At 38.4% G+C, this 16,964-nt stretch overlaps 2 protein-coding genes across 2 annotated transcripts; one reads left to right on the top strand and one right to left on the bottom strand.

Annotated features, from left to right (window-relative positions):
* Positions 1 to 430: 430 nt before the first annotated feature.
* LOC307249690 (coiled-coil domain-containing protein 30) lies at positions 431 to 9,741 on the bottom strand (the record flags this gene model as incomplete). Its single annotated transcript, XM_080026540.1, has 17 exons — positions 431 to 653; positions 734 to 795; positions 1,525 to 1,642; positions 1,761 to 1,897; positions 2,283 to 2,424; positions 2,584 to 2,696; positions 3,184 to 3,310; positions 3,426 to 3,523; positions 3,668 to 3,766; positions 3,969 to 4,061; positions 6,073 to 6,188; positions 6,753 to 6,824; positions 7,059 to 7,224; positions 7,777 to 7,869; positions 8,240 to 8,451; positions 9,309 to 9,429; positions 9,541 to 9,741. 17 exons carry the CDS (start codon positions 9,739 to 9,741, stop codon positions 431 to 433), a joined length of 2,193 nt encoding a protein of 730 aa, XP_079882666.1.
* Positions 9,742 to 12,922: 3,181 nt separating this feature from the next.
* Positions 12,923 to 16,711, top strand: emp3a (epithelial membrane protein 3a (MAM blood group)). Its single transcript, XM_080025555.1, has 5 exons — positions 12,923 to 13,181; positions 14,895 to 15,000; positions 15,200 to 15,302; positions 15,421 to 15,561; positions 16,118 to 16,711. The coding sequence occupies exons 2-5, from the start codon at positions 14,923 to 14,925 to the stop codon at positions 16,291 to 16,293; spliced, it is 498 nt and encodes a 165-aa protein (XP_079881681.1). The 5' UTR covers positions 12,923 to 13,181; positions 14,895 to 14,922; the 3' UTR covers positions 16,294 to 16,711.
* The last annotated feature ends 253 nt before the right edge of the window (positions 16,712 to 16,964 follow it).

Here is a 16,964-nt window from a genome sequence, read left to right on the forward strand (position 1 = left end):
AAGCTGTAACATCCAAACAAGCTGTAAGATCCAACCAATTAACATGTGAGCACTAATTCAGAATGCATTGCTTGATTGGACTTTGGTTTGGCCAAATGAGTGGTTTTAGTTTGTACAAAGGAAGAAACAAGAAGAAAAAGTAGAGAGGTAAACCTCATGACAAAAAACTGAGACAGTTAAGTTCTTTGTGCGTTGTGTTCATCAACTGAGGGGTCATTTAAATGTGATTAATCAAGTTAGGTCAGGTTTAAAGGCCCTAAGACAAGTTCCAAGTCTGGATTTGGAACAGTTAAAACAATACAGCAAATATTTCATGTGAGAAACTATTCACATCTTTCACTCTTGTATGAACTTGAAAATGTATTTTACATTTATAGATTATTTTTATTACAAATAGAAGAGTTAATAGAACAGTTTATACACAGTTTATTCATGTTGAAAACAGACAGAGAATCTCAGGAACATGTTCTATCTGAGCTGCTGAGGGCGGCTGGGGGGGGGGGGATTGAGTGGTTTGAGTGGAGGTCAAATTCAGGTAGCCATTCTCTGCCGATCGAGACAGGGGCCCAACGATGAAAAAATGGGGGTTAGAAGTCATGTCTGGAGTATTGTCCAAAAAGCCCTGAATTTCAGATGGTTCAGACATCTTCACACTACGGAAGCAAACAAAATTCATAGACATTTAATTGTTTTTAATTTAGAAAGCAAAGTTCCCAATTGTGATCAGACCTACCTTGAAGTTTCCATACGAAGCGTTGAAGAAACCTGTGTAGGATTATATATTTTCTTCAGTTCCTATTAAATAAAATGTTCAATAAATATTATATCTTTATAGAATAATGAATTGGTCTTTTTCCTATTTGACTGACTCTACCAACAGCAGCAGTATTTGTCACATACTTTGCTCAAGATCCAATAAATCAAAACAATTGAGTCCTGCATGAATTGCCAATGCCATTAACTTTGGTACAGAAATATAAGGTCCCCAGATGATGAAACATTGTAACGTATTGACCCTCCTTATCTTTGTCCAACACCTCAGTTACAATAAATAGCTGCCAGCCTCATGTTTACTTTACACGTTATCATGCTAAATGCAAGTGAATTATAACGCTAAAAAGCTAATGCTATCATTATACAGTTTGAAACACAGTTGACTCAAGGACACCTGAGGCTAATTACTAATAGAGTACAGCTGGGCGTGAGGGGAAGCCTGCTAAACATCTGCATGTTAAAATTATCATTGTGAGCATATTAACTTGCTGATGTTAGCATTGAGCTCAGAGCACTAGCATGGCTGTAGGCCAGGTAAGTCTTGTCTAGTCTTGCGAGTCTGTTAAACAGTTGTTGTCTGGTGTCTCTGAAGCTTCACAGTCTCATCGGTTAGCTAGCATGGCTACAGATTCATGGTTGTGTCCCTAGATAGGAAGGTAGCTCGAAAGCCCCAACTAAAACTAAAACAACAGCAGTGACTCCAGATCATAGCCAGTGTACAAAGATGAAGTGGACTAAACAGTCCAGTACCTCAGCAAAGTGAAGTGACTGCTTGTCTTGCTGGCTGCGCTCCAGGACAGTTAGCTGATTGGACATGGGGAGTATTTTGTTTCCAAGTTTCTTGTTTTCCATCTCTCGAAAATCCACCCTTGACATCAAAGCAAACATCTCTTCTTTGTCAGTGACTACAAATTATGTTACCAGGTTGTAATTGAGTGAAAAATGCAGAAATGACTTTGGCTTTTTCCTTTGAACACTATATGTACCTTTGTTTGGATAAAGAAGAAGTTAGACTGCTGTCTTTCTTAATGTGCTCCTCCTCATTCAGCTGTCGAAGTAACTTTCTCCTCTCGGAAAGTAGTTCGTCATTTTGCACAGTTATACTTATGGTAACCTCTTTTTCCTGAAGAAGAAAAACAATCTGAATACCATTAACAATAATCCAATGTTATATTATCTCATTCATATGAAAGCAGTAGGCCTACATAGAGTAAAACTTCCGTAAATACAGGAAATAATACACATGAATCAGCACAGCCACTCTTTATTGATGCTGTTAGCATCCTTATTATTTCTGTAACTACAGTATTAAAATACTGTAGTTACAGTAAGGAAATACTTTGCTAGCTCATATTTTCACTGAAAAAAACATAATTTCATTGACACAGGTAAGGGTAAATGTTGATATTGAAAATTTAGTTGAAAATAAATTCAACTAAATTTAAAACAATTGATAGTAAATTGAGGACACACCTCAAAACAATACAACCGGTGTAAAGTAGAGTTACCTTTGCTAATGAATGGGAACACAAAGACAGTTCCCGCTCTAGATCTTTTAACCTGTCATCACGCCATGTGGTTTCTTCATCAAATTTCAGTTTGGATCGACACAGTTTTGCCTTGTGTTTTTCCTTGATCTCATGGTTTTTACTTCCAGAAATGGATGAAAAACAACATATATAATAAATCAATAATATAAAATGCTGATTTAACTGTAATGAGAGGTACATGATATACATCAAAGAATGTATTATTATAATTATTATAGATATTATTATCCAGCCAAAAGCAACATTACAAGCTTTGTACCTCCGCTCTTTGTCGAGGCATATAAGGATTTCACAGATCTCCTTTTTGAGGGTCTCACACTCATCTTGGGTTGCCAACAGAGTCTTCACTGCTTCTTGATAATCAGGACACTCCTGCGGCCCAAATTATAATCAGCAGTTTGAGGAATCAATTAATGTTCTCAGTTCACTATTCAAATTCATTTACAGCTTTGAGGAATACTTCACCCATACGGACCCGCGTTCTATCATTATAAAATCGCTATTATAATATAATGATTTAGGTTTTTCTTCCTGTGGCCCAGCTGTCCTGTTAATCCTAACCCTACATTTTACCATGTGTGATGTCATACATGGGAGAATGTAGGGTTAGACAGTGAGACCATAAAACACTCTTTCTGCCTTTTCTAGGATCCCAGGATGAATCGATTTCTAAAATGTTTGGACATTTATACTACATAGGATCTCAGAGCTCAATACACCTTCATATTTCCACCGATGAAGTAGATCTTTAAGTTTCTTTGAGTGTATAACATTGGTGGCAGGGGTTTCTGTACAGTGTTTGTAAGATACAATATGTAAGCACACAGTCCTGATATGTGACGAATTTCTTTGAAATTACCTTACACAGTGTGTTTTTTTTGTTGTGAAGTAGTTGAGTCAGTAGCTCTTTATCCCCTGTTTCAAAGGAGTCTTGCAGCTGACAGTGAGCGTTTTCACAATGCTGTGCATCTTTTTGCTTCCACAGCCTTCCAACACACACATGGACACACAGAAAGTTTTCACTTGCCTATGTCTTACTGCAAGCATGAGACTTGGCATGCAAATACAATAATCGCTGGATGGTGTAAGGAGGTAGCTTACCTTTTTTCTCGAACATTGTTTCTTTTGCTGCAGATGATAGCGATAAGGTTATTGAGATCTTTATGGAAATGATCAAGCTGCTGTTTAAGGGCATGTATCTGAAAGGATAAGAAAATATTTGACATCATTTAAAAGCAAACAAAAGCCATTGTATCGAGTATAGTATCCGTTTATGAATTTGTCTTTATCGTAATTATATTAAAACCTCTTGGCAGACTTTTTAAATATATTGTATCACTCACTTCTGAGTCTTTCTCCAAAAGGCAACCGGATTGAGTGTTGAGCTTATTTTCTAACTCTCCGTATACCTCGTTGCTCTGAATCAGTTCAATTGCCTGGGACTGGAAACACAACCAAAATTCAAAATATCATTTCCAGAGCCTCCGTTTGCAGGCAACAATCCACACTGTTTAAACTAGAATTAAATGATTTAAAAGACTGTGTCAGCAATACAATCATTTTTAGTACAAATTAATTTTCTTTGCATTGTGATACATTTAATTTCATGTAATGCTCATGTGTGACGTGTACAGTGAAACCTACTTTAGCGAACTCATTAGCTTGCTGCTGCACCAGCTGCTGCCTCTCCTGCAGGGCCAACTCCAGCCGCTCCACCTCCTTCTGCAGAGATACAACCTGAGGAATATTACACAAAGATCAATTTAGTTTCCCAATGTCTGTTTCATTACAATGCATGTTAGAGGCTTAACCAATGGGAGTTTTTACATTTGATAACAATACAGGCACCAATGCTTGCAAAAGGAGATGATTTGCGATTCGCAAACGATCCATCAAATGGAACATTTTACTGTGGTTAAACTGAAAGAACTCAGGGTTTCCTCGATATTTCTATTCAAATAGACGTTGCAGAACAAATATCTCTGCATCATTCAAAGTGTATGATACGGACACATTCTGTGTTCCACAACCTCTGCCACCAAACTGTGGACATCTCAATCTGTGAAGCATCTTCTCTCTGGAGTTCCATTATAACTATACAATACATGTCTTGTCTCCAAGCAATTTAATTGTAGGCTAATCCCCAAAATCCTACAGTAAACAGTACTCAAGAATTCAGACCCCTTCACTTTTACAAACTTTATACATTGTGGAAGTCATTTTAAATAGAAACTGATTTTACCCATCAATCTACACTCAGTAACCCACGATAAAAGTGAAACATGTTTATAAAAGTCTTGCTAACTCATTGAAAATGTATATGTTTGGGCTTGTATATTTGTCAGTCATACAAACCATGTTCATTTTCACTAGTTTCATATCTGTTCCTGTTTTTATATACTCACAATTTCCTCCTTCCTCTCAAGGAATCTTGCCTGGGCAGTGAGATCCTCCATTAAATGTCTGCAGGTCTGTTTGCTCTGTGTCAACTCAGTAACTTCACACTTTGGACATAACAAAAATAAGATAAATAAGAAGAGGTTTCTGCTGGTTATTTAGTACAATATTTTCAGTCCATCCAACCAGTCTGTAATGTGCCCTGTGTCTTAAATTAAACTTGCATATATACTGTAATTTAAAATTAATACAAATAAAGTCAGTTTTATTGTTAGTTGTTAGGTTTATTCTGCTTTGTATAAGAATAATGACTGTGCAGAATGACCTGCATACAGTGTCAGATGTAAGGGATTTGGGAATTACATTAGCTAACTCATTAGCTTGAACCTGCACAGCACGGAGCTGTCGGTCAGTCTGCTGCTGCCGCCGTCCCACCTCATTCTGTAGTGATACAACCTGAGAAAAAAAAACATTAAAATACATATGATCAAACATGTCAAATGCTGCTTCATAGTCTCTGACCAGGGTCCACATTTATGAGACAGCTTAGAAGATTTAAGGTGTTGTTGCCCTGTAACATTTGCGCGTGCTTATTAAAGCTGGGGTGGAGAATTTGGGGAGAAAATAGCAGTTGCCAGTTGGGATAGAGATTTGAATCCAAATACCTCAACCGCTCCACTTGTTCTCTTTGGTCCCTCCCCTATGGTCCCTCCCTGACACGATCTACACCAACAACGTCGGTGCCAAATAGAATGGACAGTCCCAACAGCCAATAAGAACAGAGAATCGGATTTTTTTTTTTTTTTTTTTTTTTTTAAGAATCGGAGCCTCGCTCCGATTGGTCAAAGTGTACCACTCATGTTAATTTTGACCAATCAGAAATCACATACCCCAGCTTTAAAGCAGGTTATTGCTATATTAGACTGACTTTAGTAAAAAGTTAATAGTGTAAAAAGTGTGTCAAAAATAAAACTCACTGAATGCAACCTGGGAACTAAAAGTTTTTCCTACTCAATGTATCATTAAGAATGAAGAATTGGGTCTAAACTATTTCTGTCATTGAAACTTGAAGTTCAAAATCAAGTCATTTATTTGTCATTCATCTGCAAAGTTGGCGTACGAAAACAAAGTGTTGTTTCTCACAGACCAAAGGTGCTAACACAAAAATACAAAAAACTGCTAGGTTTTAAAGTGAAAAATGCACGCAGGTATTCAAAATAAGCAAGTATTGAAAATATAACAAATTATTCAGCAACTGTGGATTAGAACTATAAGATCGTAAAAAATATACAGTAAATATTAAGTGGCCAGTGAAGTCTGATAAAATACCTTATTCATTCAGGAATCTTACCGTCTGCTGCAGAGAGCCTTTCTCAGCATCCAGGGAGCGTACCCTGCTCCGCAAGGCTCTGATCTCAACATCCAGACGATCATTTAGGTCTTTGGCTTTTCGCAGTTCCACCATTTCTTTTAAAGTAAGGTCCAACAATGTGTTCATTAGAGTGTTAATAATACATAATAAAGGATTTCATGTAATCATACATTCTTGTCTTATCATGTTATTATTTGGGAGTTTTTCCTCTTTTGAATCGAGGGTCTAAGGACAGATTGTGTAGTAGGCTGTACAGATTGTAAAACCCTTTGAGGCTAATTGTTATTTGTGATAATGGCCTATATAAATAAAATAAGTTTAATATATTTTACTAGTCTGTGAACTGCTTCAAAATTCTAACATGAAGTAAGACCGCGCAATCTTAGACACTTTAAAGGGTTCTGTTTGAACAAGAAAATGGCATTGTTGGGAGGATCATTTTAAGGGAGTTGTCTTTTTGAGTGTAAATGTTTTTGTTTATAGGGTAATGAAATAATCCCCTTCCCTGAACTGGATAATCAGGTACACAAAACAATGGAATATAATCAGTGAGGATTGTAACACACATCTATTCTCCCTTTTATATACACTAATTGCATATGACACTTCTTTCTAAAACGGCTTCAAGATTAAACATGAAAAAAACTAAACATTCTCACCACATTTCTTCAGTTTCTCCACTTCCTGCCTGAGTTGCTCAACTTCCTGCTCTGCTGCCTGCAGCTCTGGCTCTAAAAGAACACAAGGGGACGTAAACACCAACCTTTTGCTCAGTAACCCACACAAAGTCACTGGGATCATGTTTGGTGGAACTTTGTGGAAAAAACAGTTTAAGTTTAGAGTCTGTTTTGGATCTAGTTTGATGATAAACTAACTTCTGAAAGCTAGCAATATACAATTATTATTAACGCTACTGTATCATCCCCATGAGACATTTCTGCGAGAAGCTGATTAATACTTCTCACCATAAGCTCGTTGGGTCAGATGAGCAGACTCCAGCTCATCGGTCAAACGGCGGATCTCATTGTGGGCCATGGCCAGGCGGCGGGAGCCCTCCTCCAGGTCCCGCTCCAGACGAGAACATGCCCTGTCTACGCTGATGGCCTGGCCAGCTGTAAGCCGGGTCTCAGCCTGATGAGAGAGGGAGAGAAGGAGTGAGCAAATGAACAAGATTAAAAGGGATTGCTGTACCGTAAAGAGAAGCGGCGAATACTATCAAGAACATTTATAAATGCATGCAAGAACAGACACAAGACCTTGAGAAGTGCATTTGCATCGAGGGGTGAGTAGTATCTTGCCATTTCTTCTGCCATGCAAAGTTCCCTAACCCGTGCTGGTAACAGAGCTTAATAACACTGGAACAAGAAAAAAACAGAGGTTGCAGTGACATCACAGAAAGAGAAATGTAGGGTTAGACAGTGAGACCATAAAACACTCTTTCTGCCTTTTCTCAGGCTAGGATGAACCAATTTCAATTTTTTTTGCACATTTATACTACATAAGATCTCAGAATTCAATACACCTTCATATTCCCACCGGTGAAATAGGCCTTTAAGTAAAAAAGTTTTGAAATGAAAACATGCAAAAAGATGGCATTCACAAAATAAAGTCAGTCACTAACTGTTGTGCAGTTTTTAGTCTTTGTTAGTATGAGATGCAGTAATAATACTGTTGAGGACATACTGGAATAAAAGTATGTTTGCTCTGTGTAGATTTGTGTCCAAAGAGTCTCTTCCATGGGCTCTGGCTGTGACGTGGTGCCCCCTTGTGGAGAGACTGTGGAAACACATGGAAGAATCACAGAATAAGTCGATAGCCTCGTTTGAGAAAGTGCGGCACAGCATTGCAAGACGCGGCGCGTCATAATTGCGCAGGTCTGAGCAAGACGGCTCCTTCTCAAACGAGACTATTGAAAACAGAAACCTCAAACAGCAAGCCTTCCTAAATATTCAAAAATACTTGATACTAAATACTACCAAGGATCACAGAAACAATGAGAAATAAGGTAAATTCCCCTCTCTCTCTCTCTGGTGTTGGCTTTATTTTCTCATATAATGGAACATTCCCATCTCTCTTAACTAAGTTTTCAAATAAGTAAAAGACAGATACACGGAGTAAAACTCAGTCTAGATGTTTTTCCTCTAACCTGGTGTGCATTGGTGTTTACAGCTTGGGCTACGGCCACTAGCGGGCTGGCTGTGTTTCCATCTGCCGACAAGTTGTTGCCGTCGTCACTCGTTTCAAGAAAGGAGGTTCTCTCCACCAGGAGGTAGGCCACCTGCTCACTGGGACTGCTGTGAATCAACTCTGTGAGACCCTGCTGGTACAGCATTTTGGCCACCTCGCTAATCTGGGCATCTATCCAAACAGAAATTGTTGAAAGAGAAAAAAGCCTTAAAACTCATAAAATATGTGGTCTGAAGCTATCTGTGGTCTCTTCACGAGAAGAGAGTTGTTATAAAGTCAGCTCTGCCCACAGAAGTGCCACTTCCCCAAGATAGCATCATTCTTCTTATCCACTGTAACATGATGGGGAACTTGAAGTGGCATACACCTGCAAAACCAACCAGATAGTCATCATCCTTTAAGTCTTTCTAATTTAAAACGACTTCCAATAACCCATGATGTCAATTATGTGTTGATTTTTGGAGTCAGTTTTCCGAGTGCAATTTGGGTTTATTGTTCGTGGTTAAGACATTTTGAAAACATCTGAGACACACAAGTGAGAGAACACAACCAAATACTAAAATGCTGTAAGTATCATCTACAACATCAACTGTTTTCATGGGGACACTAAAAAAACAAACACAGCTGGTGCACATTTTGCTCAAGTCTTTTTAGTGTCTCCTGGTAACAGTTTATGGTGTGGTCTATGCTACATTCAGCTTGTTTCTCTATCTGGTTGTGTTTTCTCAATTTGCGAATGCTGCACATATTTTCATGTGTGCTCTGAGGGCCACTCTACTTGGGGCCACTGGGGGATTAAACAACCGCTAGGGCAGGTTACAATGAGGTGAAGTAGACACCAGTCGCTTATGCTTTATCAGAAATCGTCTTTTCTCCATCTAAAAGAGGAACGGCATTAAAGATGAAGACTAACTGTTTGGTTTGGCAAATGTACATACATATACAAAATATCCGGATTTTTTGTCTCTACTGCTCATGCTGTTGGGTTATTTTTGATTTGCAGGTGGTCCAAGGTAAAAAGTTCCAACCTTGAAGGGATATTACGTGCTGCAGCTGCTCGTTGAGCTGGTCGTTTTCGTCCTGAATCTCCTGAGCCAAAACATCTTTGTGCTCTGTAAAGATTCGGATCTGCTCCAAGGACTTGCGCACCTTTCAGAAAGACAGATAGCCAATGTCTTTAACCGACAGACACAGGTCTTCAACTTATTCTTGACAAGTTCTTCTGTCATTGGTTAAATGCAGCAATCAATGATAACATACGTCTGCCATCTCTGCCAGGTGTTGAGAGCGCTGGTTGTCCAGGTCCAGTTTAACAGTGCTCAGAAGGCTTCTTGTGTGCTGGAGGGCACGCCATAGCACACACAGCCGGACTTCTGTAGGCGAGTCCGGAGCAAGTCCCTCCTCGCCAAACCATGTGGCCAGCCGCTCCAGGTCCTTTTGGTGATGGTGTGTGATTGACATGCACTCAAGGTCACTAAGAAAAAGCTTACCGTTTCTCTCTACTTGCATTGTTTGAGGATACATTGAATTACTGTATTAGCTGTCATTATGTTATTTTACCAGTGTGGATAGGATATCTTTATTGAAGAAGGCGTATGTTTTTTTGGGGGTTTTTTTATCTCACAATGCAGACTTAGTAAACTAAGTGTATAATAAACTGATACAAATTATGATAAAAATCTAAAGTCATCAAACGTATGTTTTTTTATGGGAATGATAATGTTCATATGTTATATCTCAAGATGGTAATGTGCTCCTCAAAGTAATCTTAATCAATGCATGCTTTCCAACACTGGCCTAGACTGAGATAACTGGCATTATACCCTTTGGCTGTGGTTTAAGTTGTTTGGAACCACAGCTGTTTCTGGCTAGAGACAGCTGGCATTGCCACTATGTTCCTGCTCTGACTGCTTCTGTCTCAAGTCCCTGGACTGAAGAGTCGCTCAAAATAAAAGATGGTCACGCTTTACCTTGTGTGTTATCTTAAATGGAAAGAAATATAAGCATAACTTTAGTTGGGAGTGATGCACAAGAGGATGTGAACAGTATTCCCAATTGATGGAATGGCTCATCCATGGAAAAATACACAAAACAATAATTCAATCAGTGTAAACATCCTGCTCGTAGCCTACAAGCTGATGCTGGTGCTTGATACAGTGTGGACTAAGACGATAGGAGGGGGCAACAGGTTTAACTAAATTGAAGGGGGACAGCTCTTCTGCGGTGAAGATATTTATATAGCCTACAGTCTATGTTCAAAAGTCACCTAGTCTCGGGTTAAGCCAAAGTGTCGTGTTTTTTGTGAGCTTAAAAAACAAACAAAAAAACGAAGACAAAGTAGAGGATTGTCGGTACCTGTGGTTGGTCCATTTGTCCCGCGGTGAGAAAAAAGCTTTCCTCCGTGTTTTAAGGAGGCATTTAAGCCTTCATTACTGGCGTTTTTTTTCCCGAAAAAGTCCGACGCCGAAAAACGTAGCCTTTCAAGAAAAACACACAAGCGTGAGCACGCAAGTCTTGTTAATGTTCAATGTTTACAGCAGAATGTTCCTAAACAGAAACATGCGTGCTCAACTCTCCCGAACTCTCCACACAAACTATTATGAAACTTGATGAACAGATAGCCTACTTGAAACTGTCTCGCCAGAACCAGCGACTGTGGTCGTGGGATGTCCATCAGTCCTTGAAGGGGTCTTGTGGGACCGTTAACACAACCCGGTCACCGTGAATAGTTCAAACTCGCTGGTTAAAATCAGTACAAACGAAACTATGGGTTTTATTTAATCTATTAGATCAAGCAAATCTGTTAAAGAATTAACTGGTAAAATAGCCTGTCCCTATTAACAGCAGTGATGGAATGTATAATTGCATTCACTCAAATCCATTTAGCCTATAAGAAGCCTAGGCTACACATTTGAGGTTTAGGGCGACTTAGGCCTATTTCCATTATCTAGTTGACATTTTCACTATTCGACATTTAGGCTACTTGAAAGTTATTTTAAATTTAACTTTATTTCAGGCACATAGATCTATATCAGTATTCTATGAAGTATAAGAAAAAAATTCTGTACACTTTCATATGCCTACTCATCGTTGCGGTGCACAAGTAATTTTTTCTCATTTGTTCCATTGTTTCCAAAAACAAGAGAAGTATACTTAAAATTCCTCACCACATTTTAAATGCATCATTAAATGCCACCCAACACTTTCATTTTTGCTTAACCATAGCTGCTCAACAAGTGAGCTATAGAGTGGAATAGGATCTGTACACATAGTAGCCTACAGTTGTGTGCCAGCATATTGGCTTATGCATAGAGTTAACAACTCTGGTGCTGCATATCGGCTTAGTCACATATAGATAATTCCTGATGGTGTGACCCAAATATTTGACTTTGTTCACAACATTTAGCACTTGCTTACACCCTTTTATTTGATTTCATTCTGCATCGCACCTTAAGCAGACTGTAAGCATGCTATAAACATGCACTATAAGGTGACAGGACGACTAAGTCTACATCAGATGGTTGCAATGACTATATTCCACCATACAATCAGTCTTACAACTTCCTTCAGTGCATATCTACAGAAATCTGTTCCATGTTTAATTTTAAAACAAAATTGATTATCAGTGATTAAGTAGGCTATTCTTGATGCCAAATTGATAATAATCGATTATATAATAGCATTAAACTCACAGTGGCCTCCTGAATTGAGTAGCCTACTTTTAATTTCAAGTAGGTACGGCTATTAGTACTTGGATGCACTTGATTGGGTAACGTGACCTTTACTTTTGCAGTATATTACTAGTTTTACATAAAGAAAGGTTCTGATTTCCTCCTCCACTATGATAATTAGTTTGAATAATCAAATATAACTTATTATTTGGTACAAGCATGGAGTGTTTCTGAAGCTGCTTTCACGGTGTGTTCATTGTATATATACCATCATAAATTGTTGTAAAATGTAATTCCAGTTAAGGGTAACAAGTCTAATCAACAAACATCTTCAAAATATACCCAGCTGGGAGATTTTCATTACAAAAGTCATATCACCTTTTGCGCATAAACTGCTTTAATGTTGATGATTTTTTTTGTATTTAATTGCATTGATTTTACTTTGTATATTGTATTGGTGAGACTAACTTCATTTCCCTTGTGGGACTACCAAATGTATTTTTTACCATGACCGGTGAAAGTGAATTTTCATGCAAATTGATATTCTTTCCGAGGTTTTGATTTAGGATTGAACACTGCGTGTTGCGTCTTGGGTGGTCTGCAGATTTCCTGCACATTTACAATGAAAAGTGGGCAGTAATCAGCCCTTATCATGCCATTCAATCACCTCGCCCTGGAAATACTGTGGTGGTTTTCAAGCTGAGCTGAGGAGTTGGATGAACAGAGTATTCAACAATGGCACAAAAGAGTGGGCATAGTGATTCACATTTGTGCCCATCGCACAAATCTAGCACTGTTAGAGTTAAAACAAATACGTTTCAGCTATGCAATTTTGTTTGTCCATCAGTGGAGTCTGAATAATGGACTTAAGCGAACACTACTTTACACATTTTGTCTCAAATCCAAGTGCAAATTGCATGTCTGCAGTACGGCTTCTGAGAAAAGGGTTCCGTGTTTATGACGGTCTAGAGGAATGCTATTTCTGGTTTTGAGTTGGTCCAGACCAAGGATTGAGGGGGGAGTGCAGGGAAGATTGAGAGGAAATGGGTGTTGAGAACTCCTCCTATATCTAACTCCACATTCCTCTTCTGTACATTTCTCTCCAAAGTTTTGGAGCTAAAACATCAGGACTTCAAGAACACAGAGGGAGGGGAGCAGCAACCAGAAGAAAAACAAATCACAGACGGCTACCACTGAAGGCTACTGACTTAAAGGGACTGAAGCTGAAGGGTAAGAACATCTATGTTAGGCTGGATTGATTTTCTCTTATTTTCTGACATACAGCTCAGGATGATGATGTCACTGTTGCCTAATGTGATGCAGGTCACACCCCAATTTGACCAAGTACGAATAAAAGAGTCTCTATTTTTGATCATTTATAAAGATGCTTTTACATTTTTCCCAGTGTTATCCTTGAACTTTCCATGGCCATTACTTTTGTTCTGTCCGTGCCAGGTACCCCAGACTCTTACGCAAACCAAATGTAGCAGTAATCAAACACATGCCTCTCTGAATTGTCCACAATCTAGTGGCGACAGTTATTTCCCTCTATGGGCAGAGGTGGGTGGGAAAGACAAACAAGGCGTAGAATACCCACTCCTAAAAGTCTTAAGTCACTCGAGGCTAAGTCATATAGGAAAGGAAACATCTGCATCAAACACTTGTATTTCAAATTTGATTCAATGATTTGCGGAACCATGGCATCAAGCTCACTTTCTGTTCCCAGAAATATAATTACTAGGGCACTGTTATTGATATTTTAAATATATTCTTTGGATCCCATTTAAAATTTTAAATGCATTTCATTTTTGCATGTCACCCCTTTCTTATAGAGCTACCTATAACTTAAAGGTGCAGTGTGTAATATGACATCATCAAGAAAATTCTACAAAGTTCTAGAATGCAACACTCCCTGCGTAACCCCACCCCTTTTGAATAATAACAGAAGCTACAGTGGCCTTCAAGGACAAGAACAATTCTAAATGTTAAACAATGCTCCTGGTGACATTCCAACTATGACACTTTCAAGATGGCGGCACTAGGCCTTGGTCCAAAATATGCAGAAATATGGACATATATGAGACCCTTTCCATGGGAAAAAAATTAAATAAAAAATAAAAAATTCAGCTATTATGCACTAAATTAAATGTACTTATGGATATTATAATTACTTTCTACAAAATCTGCCTGGAAATAAAACCCAAAATTCTACTCACTGCAGCAACAAAACGCTGTTTATTTGAGTTAAGATAATTCATAGGCAACAAAACAAAGTATGTCTTTACTTATAATTATAGCTTTATTTAGGGGAACTGAAAGCACAAAAAAAGGAACATATATATATATATAATTCAATAACACGACTTCCTTCTTTGTTGTTTCTTGATGGAAAAAGTGACTACACTCAAAGAGTATCATTTCAGAGTGTTTGCCATTTGACTTAAAAAGCCTTTTCACAATTAGCTCTCTATGGTGTGCATCGTTGGGGAGGGTGATTGAAAAGATAATGAGCAGGGTCTCAGACTTTGTTTACATTGGCTACAGGGAGCTCAGCTGATGTCCTCATATAGTCCCCAGACACGAGACAGAGAGAGAGAGAGAGAGAGAGAGAGAGAGAGAGAGAGAGAGAGAGAGAGAGAGAGAGATCCCCCTTCTATGCCTGGCAAGCTTGTGGCTTGATAAATGGGCAGAGATTGTCAGTACAGATGTTGAGATGCATGATGAAAGTGCTCTGAGTTTCCTTGAGAGGAGAACAAAGGACACACTGTCTCAGGGCCACCGCCTAGAGAAATCCACTAGCAAGTTTTAATGACACTGATGAAAGGGGACGGTGTTAAGAAGCGGCCAAGGAGCTGTTTGGTTCTATATGTGACAAGTCATCCTTACAGAAAGGGATTCTAGACGTACTGCTCTTTTAAATTCACATCATAATGTTTGTTGCAGGAATCTATTCCATTGTCTTTTAGCAGCCATGGTCCTCCTGCTCATATTCCTAGTTGTGCTGCATCTGATCACCTTAGCCATGCTTCTGATCTCCACCCTGGAGAAGGTGAGTCACATGCCAGCCAATGTTTCAGTTTACTGAACTGTATGTGGTTTTCTACTCTTACAGCAGGTGTCACTGTTAACCCTTGCATAAGGTGCCAAAAAACCAAAAACAAGAATGCTGCATGTCAACATACTTCTAATTTAGGCCTTATAAAGGGCTAATAAAGTGAAAGCATAATTTTTTTTAATTCTTTCTGCAGTCTTGGTGGGTGTGGGCGGATTCAGAAATCACAGACCTGTGGTACAACTGCTTCCATGATAATGCGTCAAGCACCTGGTTGTGTGCTGCAACCAATGAAAGTGGTAAATTCTCAAAGCATATTTGCATTTCTGCATGGTTGCATATTTCGTAACTGACTGACGCTCGTAGTTTCGCTTGTGAGTCAGTGTCTAACAATCCCTCCCTCATCTGCTCTCCCAGACTGGCTGCAGTCGGTACAGGCTCTCATGGTCCTCTCTGTGGTCTTCTCCTCCATCTCCTTCCTGGTCTTTCTGGTTCAGCTGTTGACCTTGACCAAAGGAGGACTCTTCTACTTCACGGGCTTCTGTCAGGCCTTTGCAGGTGTTCGAAGGCGTACATTCAGTTCTTCCCATATATTTGTTATATTCTACTCTTCATGCCTATGTGCTGTACTTGTGTACAGCATGGACAGTTTTTATTTATTTTTTGTTTTATTACTTTATTTTATTATTAATATATTTACTATTGTTTCACATTTGTCTTAATGTCCATACATAAAGACCACAACCAACAATGCTCAGTCAATTCTCCCACTTCCCTGAACTGTCTGTGGCACTCAGCCTCAAGCCAATTGGTTCCTATTGAACATACATAATCACAACAACAACAACAACAACAACAACAACAACAACAACAACAACAATAACAATAATAATAATAATAATAATAATAATAATAATAATAATAATAATAATAATAATAATAATAATAATAATAATAATAATAATAATAATAATAATAATAATAATAATAATAATAATGTTTGGGTAGGCATTCTAATTCATTCCTAATGTGTTGTTAAATGTAACATTTCATGAAAAGGTAATGACTGTTATGAGTGAAGAGACTCAAACCTCTTAATATGCTACTCTTGCAGGTTTCACAGATTTTGCTGCTTGCCTCATCTTCACCTTTCACAGAAAGGAGATCTTAAGTGACTCCAGAGATCTGAACAAAGGACACTTTGGCTACTGTTTCATCCTGGCATGGATGTGTGTTCCCCTCCTCCTGGTCAGCGGAGTCCTGTATGTCCACCTGCGCAAGAAGCAGTGAGCTAAACAGATGGAAAACCTTCTATTAGGACTGTGATTTTTTTGTTCACTCACCCCAATCAAACTACAGTAGGACTTATGCACACATGGAAGTAAAATGACAGAGAATTAAATTAAATACATACAATGATGCCATTCTGTTTTCCTTGCGGTTAGAAATCCATCATATACCTTGCACTGTGGTATGCAGAACATTATAACGGTGGTATCTCATTGTTTTCTCAGAACCAGATCAAGAAAAGTAAAAGTTGTCATACTGTAAGATACAAAGTTAATATGTTACATGACGGATTCTGACTAGGTAATGCATGTGTAATTTGATTTGCTGGTTGATTTTGATTCAGGTAAGACGATAAGGAGCTTAAATTACTTTTTTGTATATTGTATATATTTGTTTTTACTTTTCTAAATAAACTATGAAAAATACACAAATTGTCACAGCGTAAGCATTTTATGAATTTTTTCCTTAATCTGTATTAGGCCTATTTTTGTTGTTGTGCTAAGTGCTTTGTGTGTTATGCAGTGCAGCTGCAATCCTCTGGTAAAACTCCATGGTTGTGAAAAGGGTGCGCCATCTTTGTCATGCAAGCACTTATTGTTTTGTAGCATTCATTGTTTACTTTGTCAAAGTAAGTCTATGTTCCGGCTATTTAACACAGAATGTTAGAGAGA

This window comes from Ammodytes marinus, assembly GCF_949987685.1.
Source record: "Ammodytes marinus genome assembly, chromosome: 4".
In the NCBI taxonomy this organism is placed as follows: Eukaryota; Metazoa; Chordata; class Actinopteri; order Uranoscopiformes; family Ammodytidae; genus Ammodytes; species Ammodytes marinus.

Bases quoted from the DNA above. Each gene is read 5' to 3' on its own strand.
- emp3a (XM_080025555.1), top strand. From the start codon at position 14,923: ATGGTCCTCCTGCTCATATTCCTAGTTGTGCTGCATCTGATCACCTTA. The intron at 15,303-15,420 runs GTAAATTCTCAA...CTGCTCTCCCAG, and splicing joins TGCTGCAACCAATGAAAGTG to ACTGGCTGCAGTCGGTACAG. The intron at 15,562-16,117 runs GTGTTCGAAGGC...CTACTCTTGCAG, and splicing joins CTTCTGTCAGGCCTTTGCAG to GTTTCACAGATTTTGCTGCT.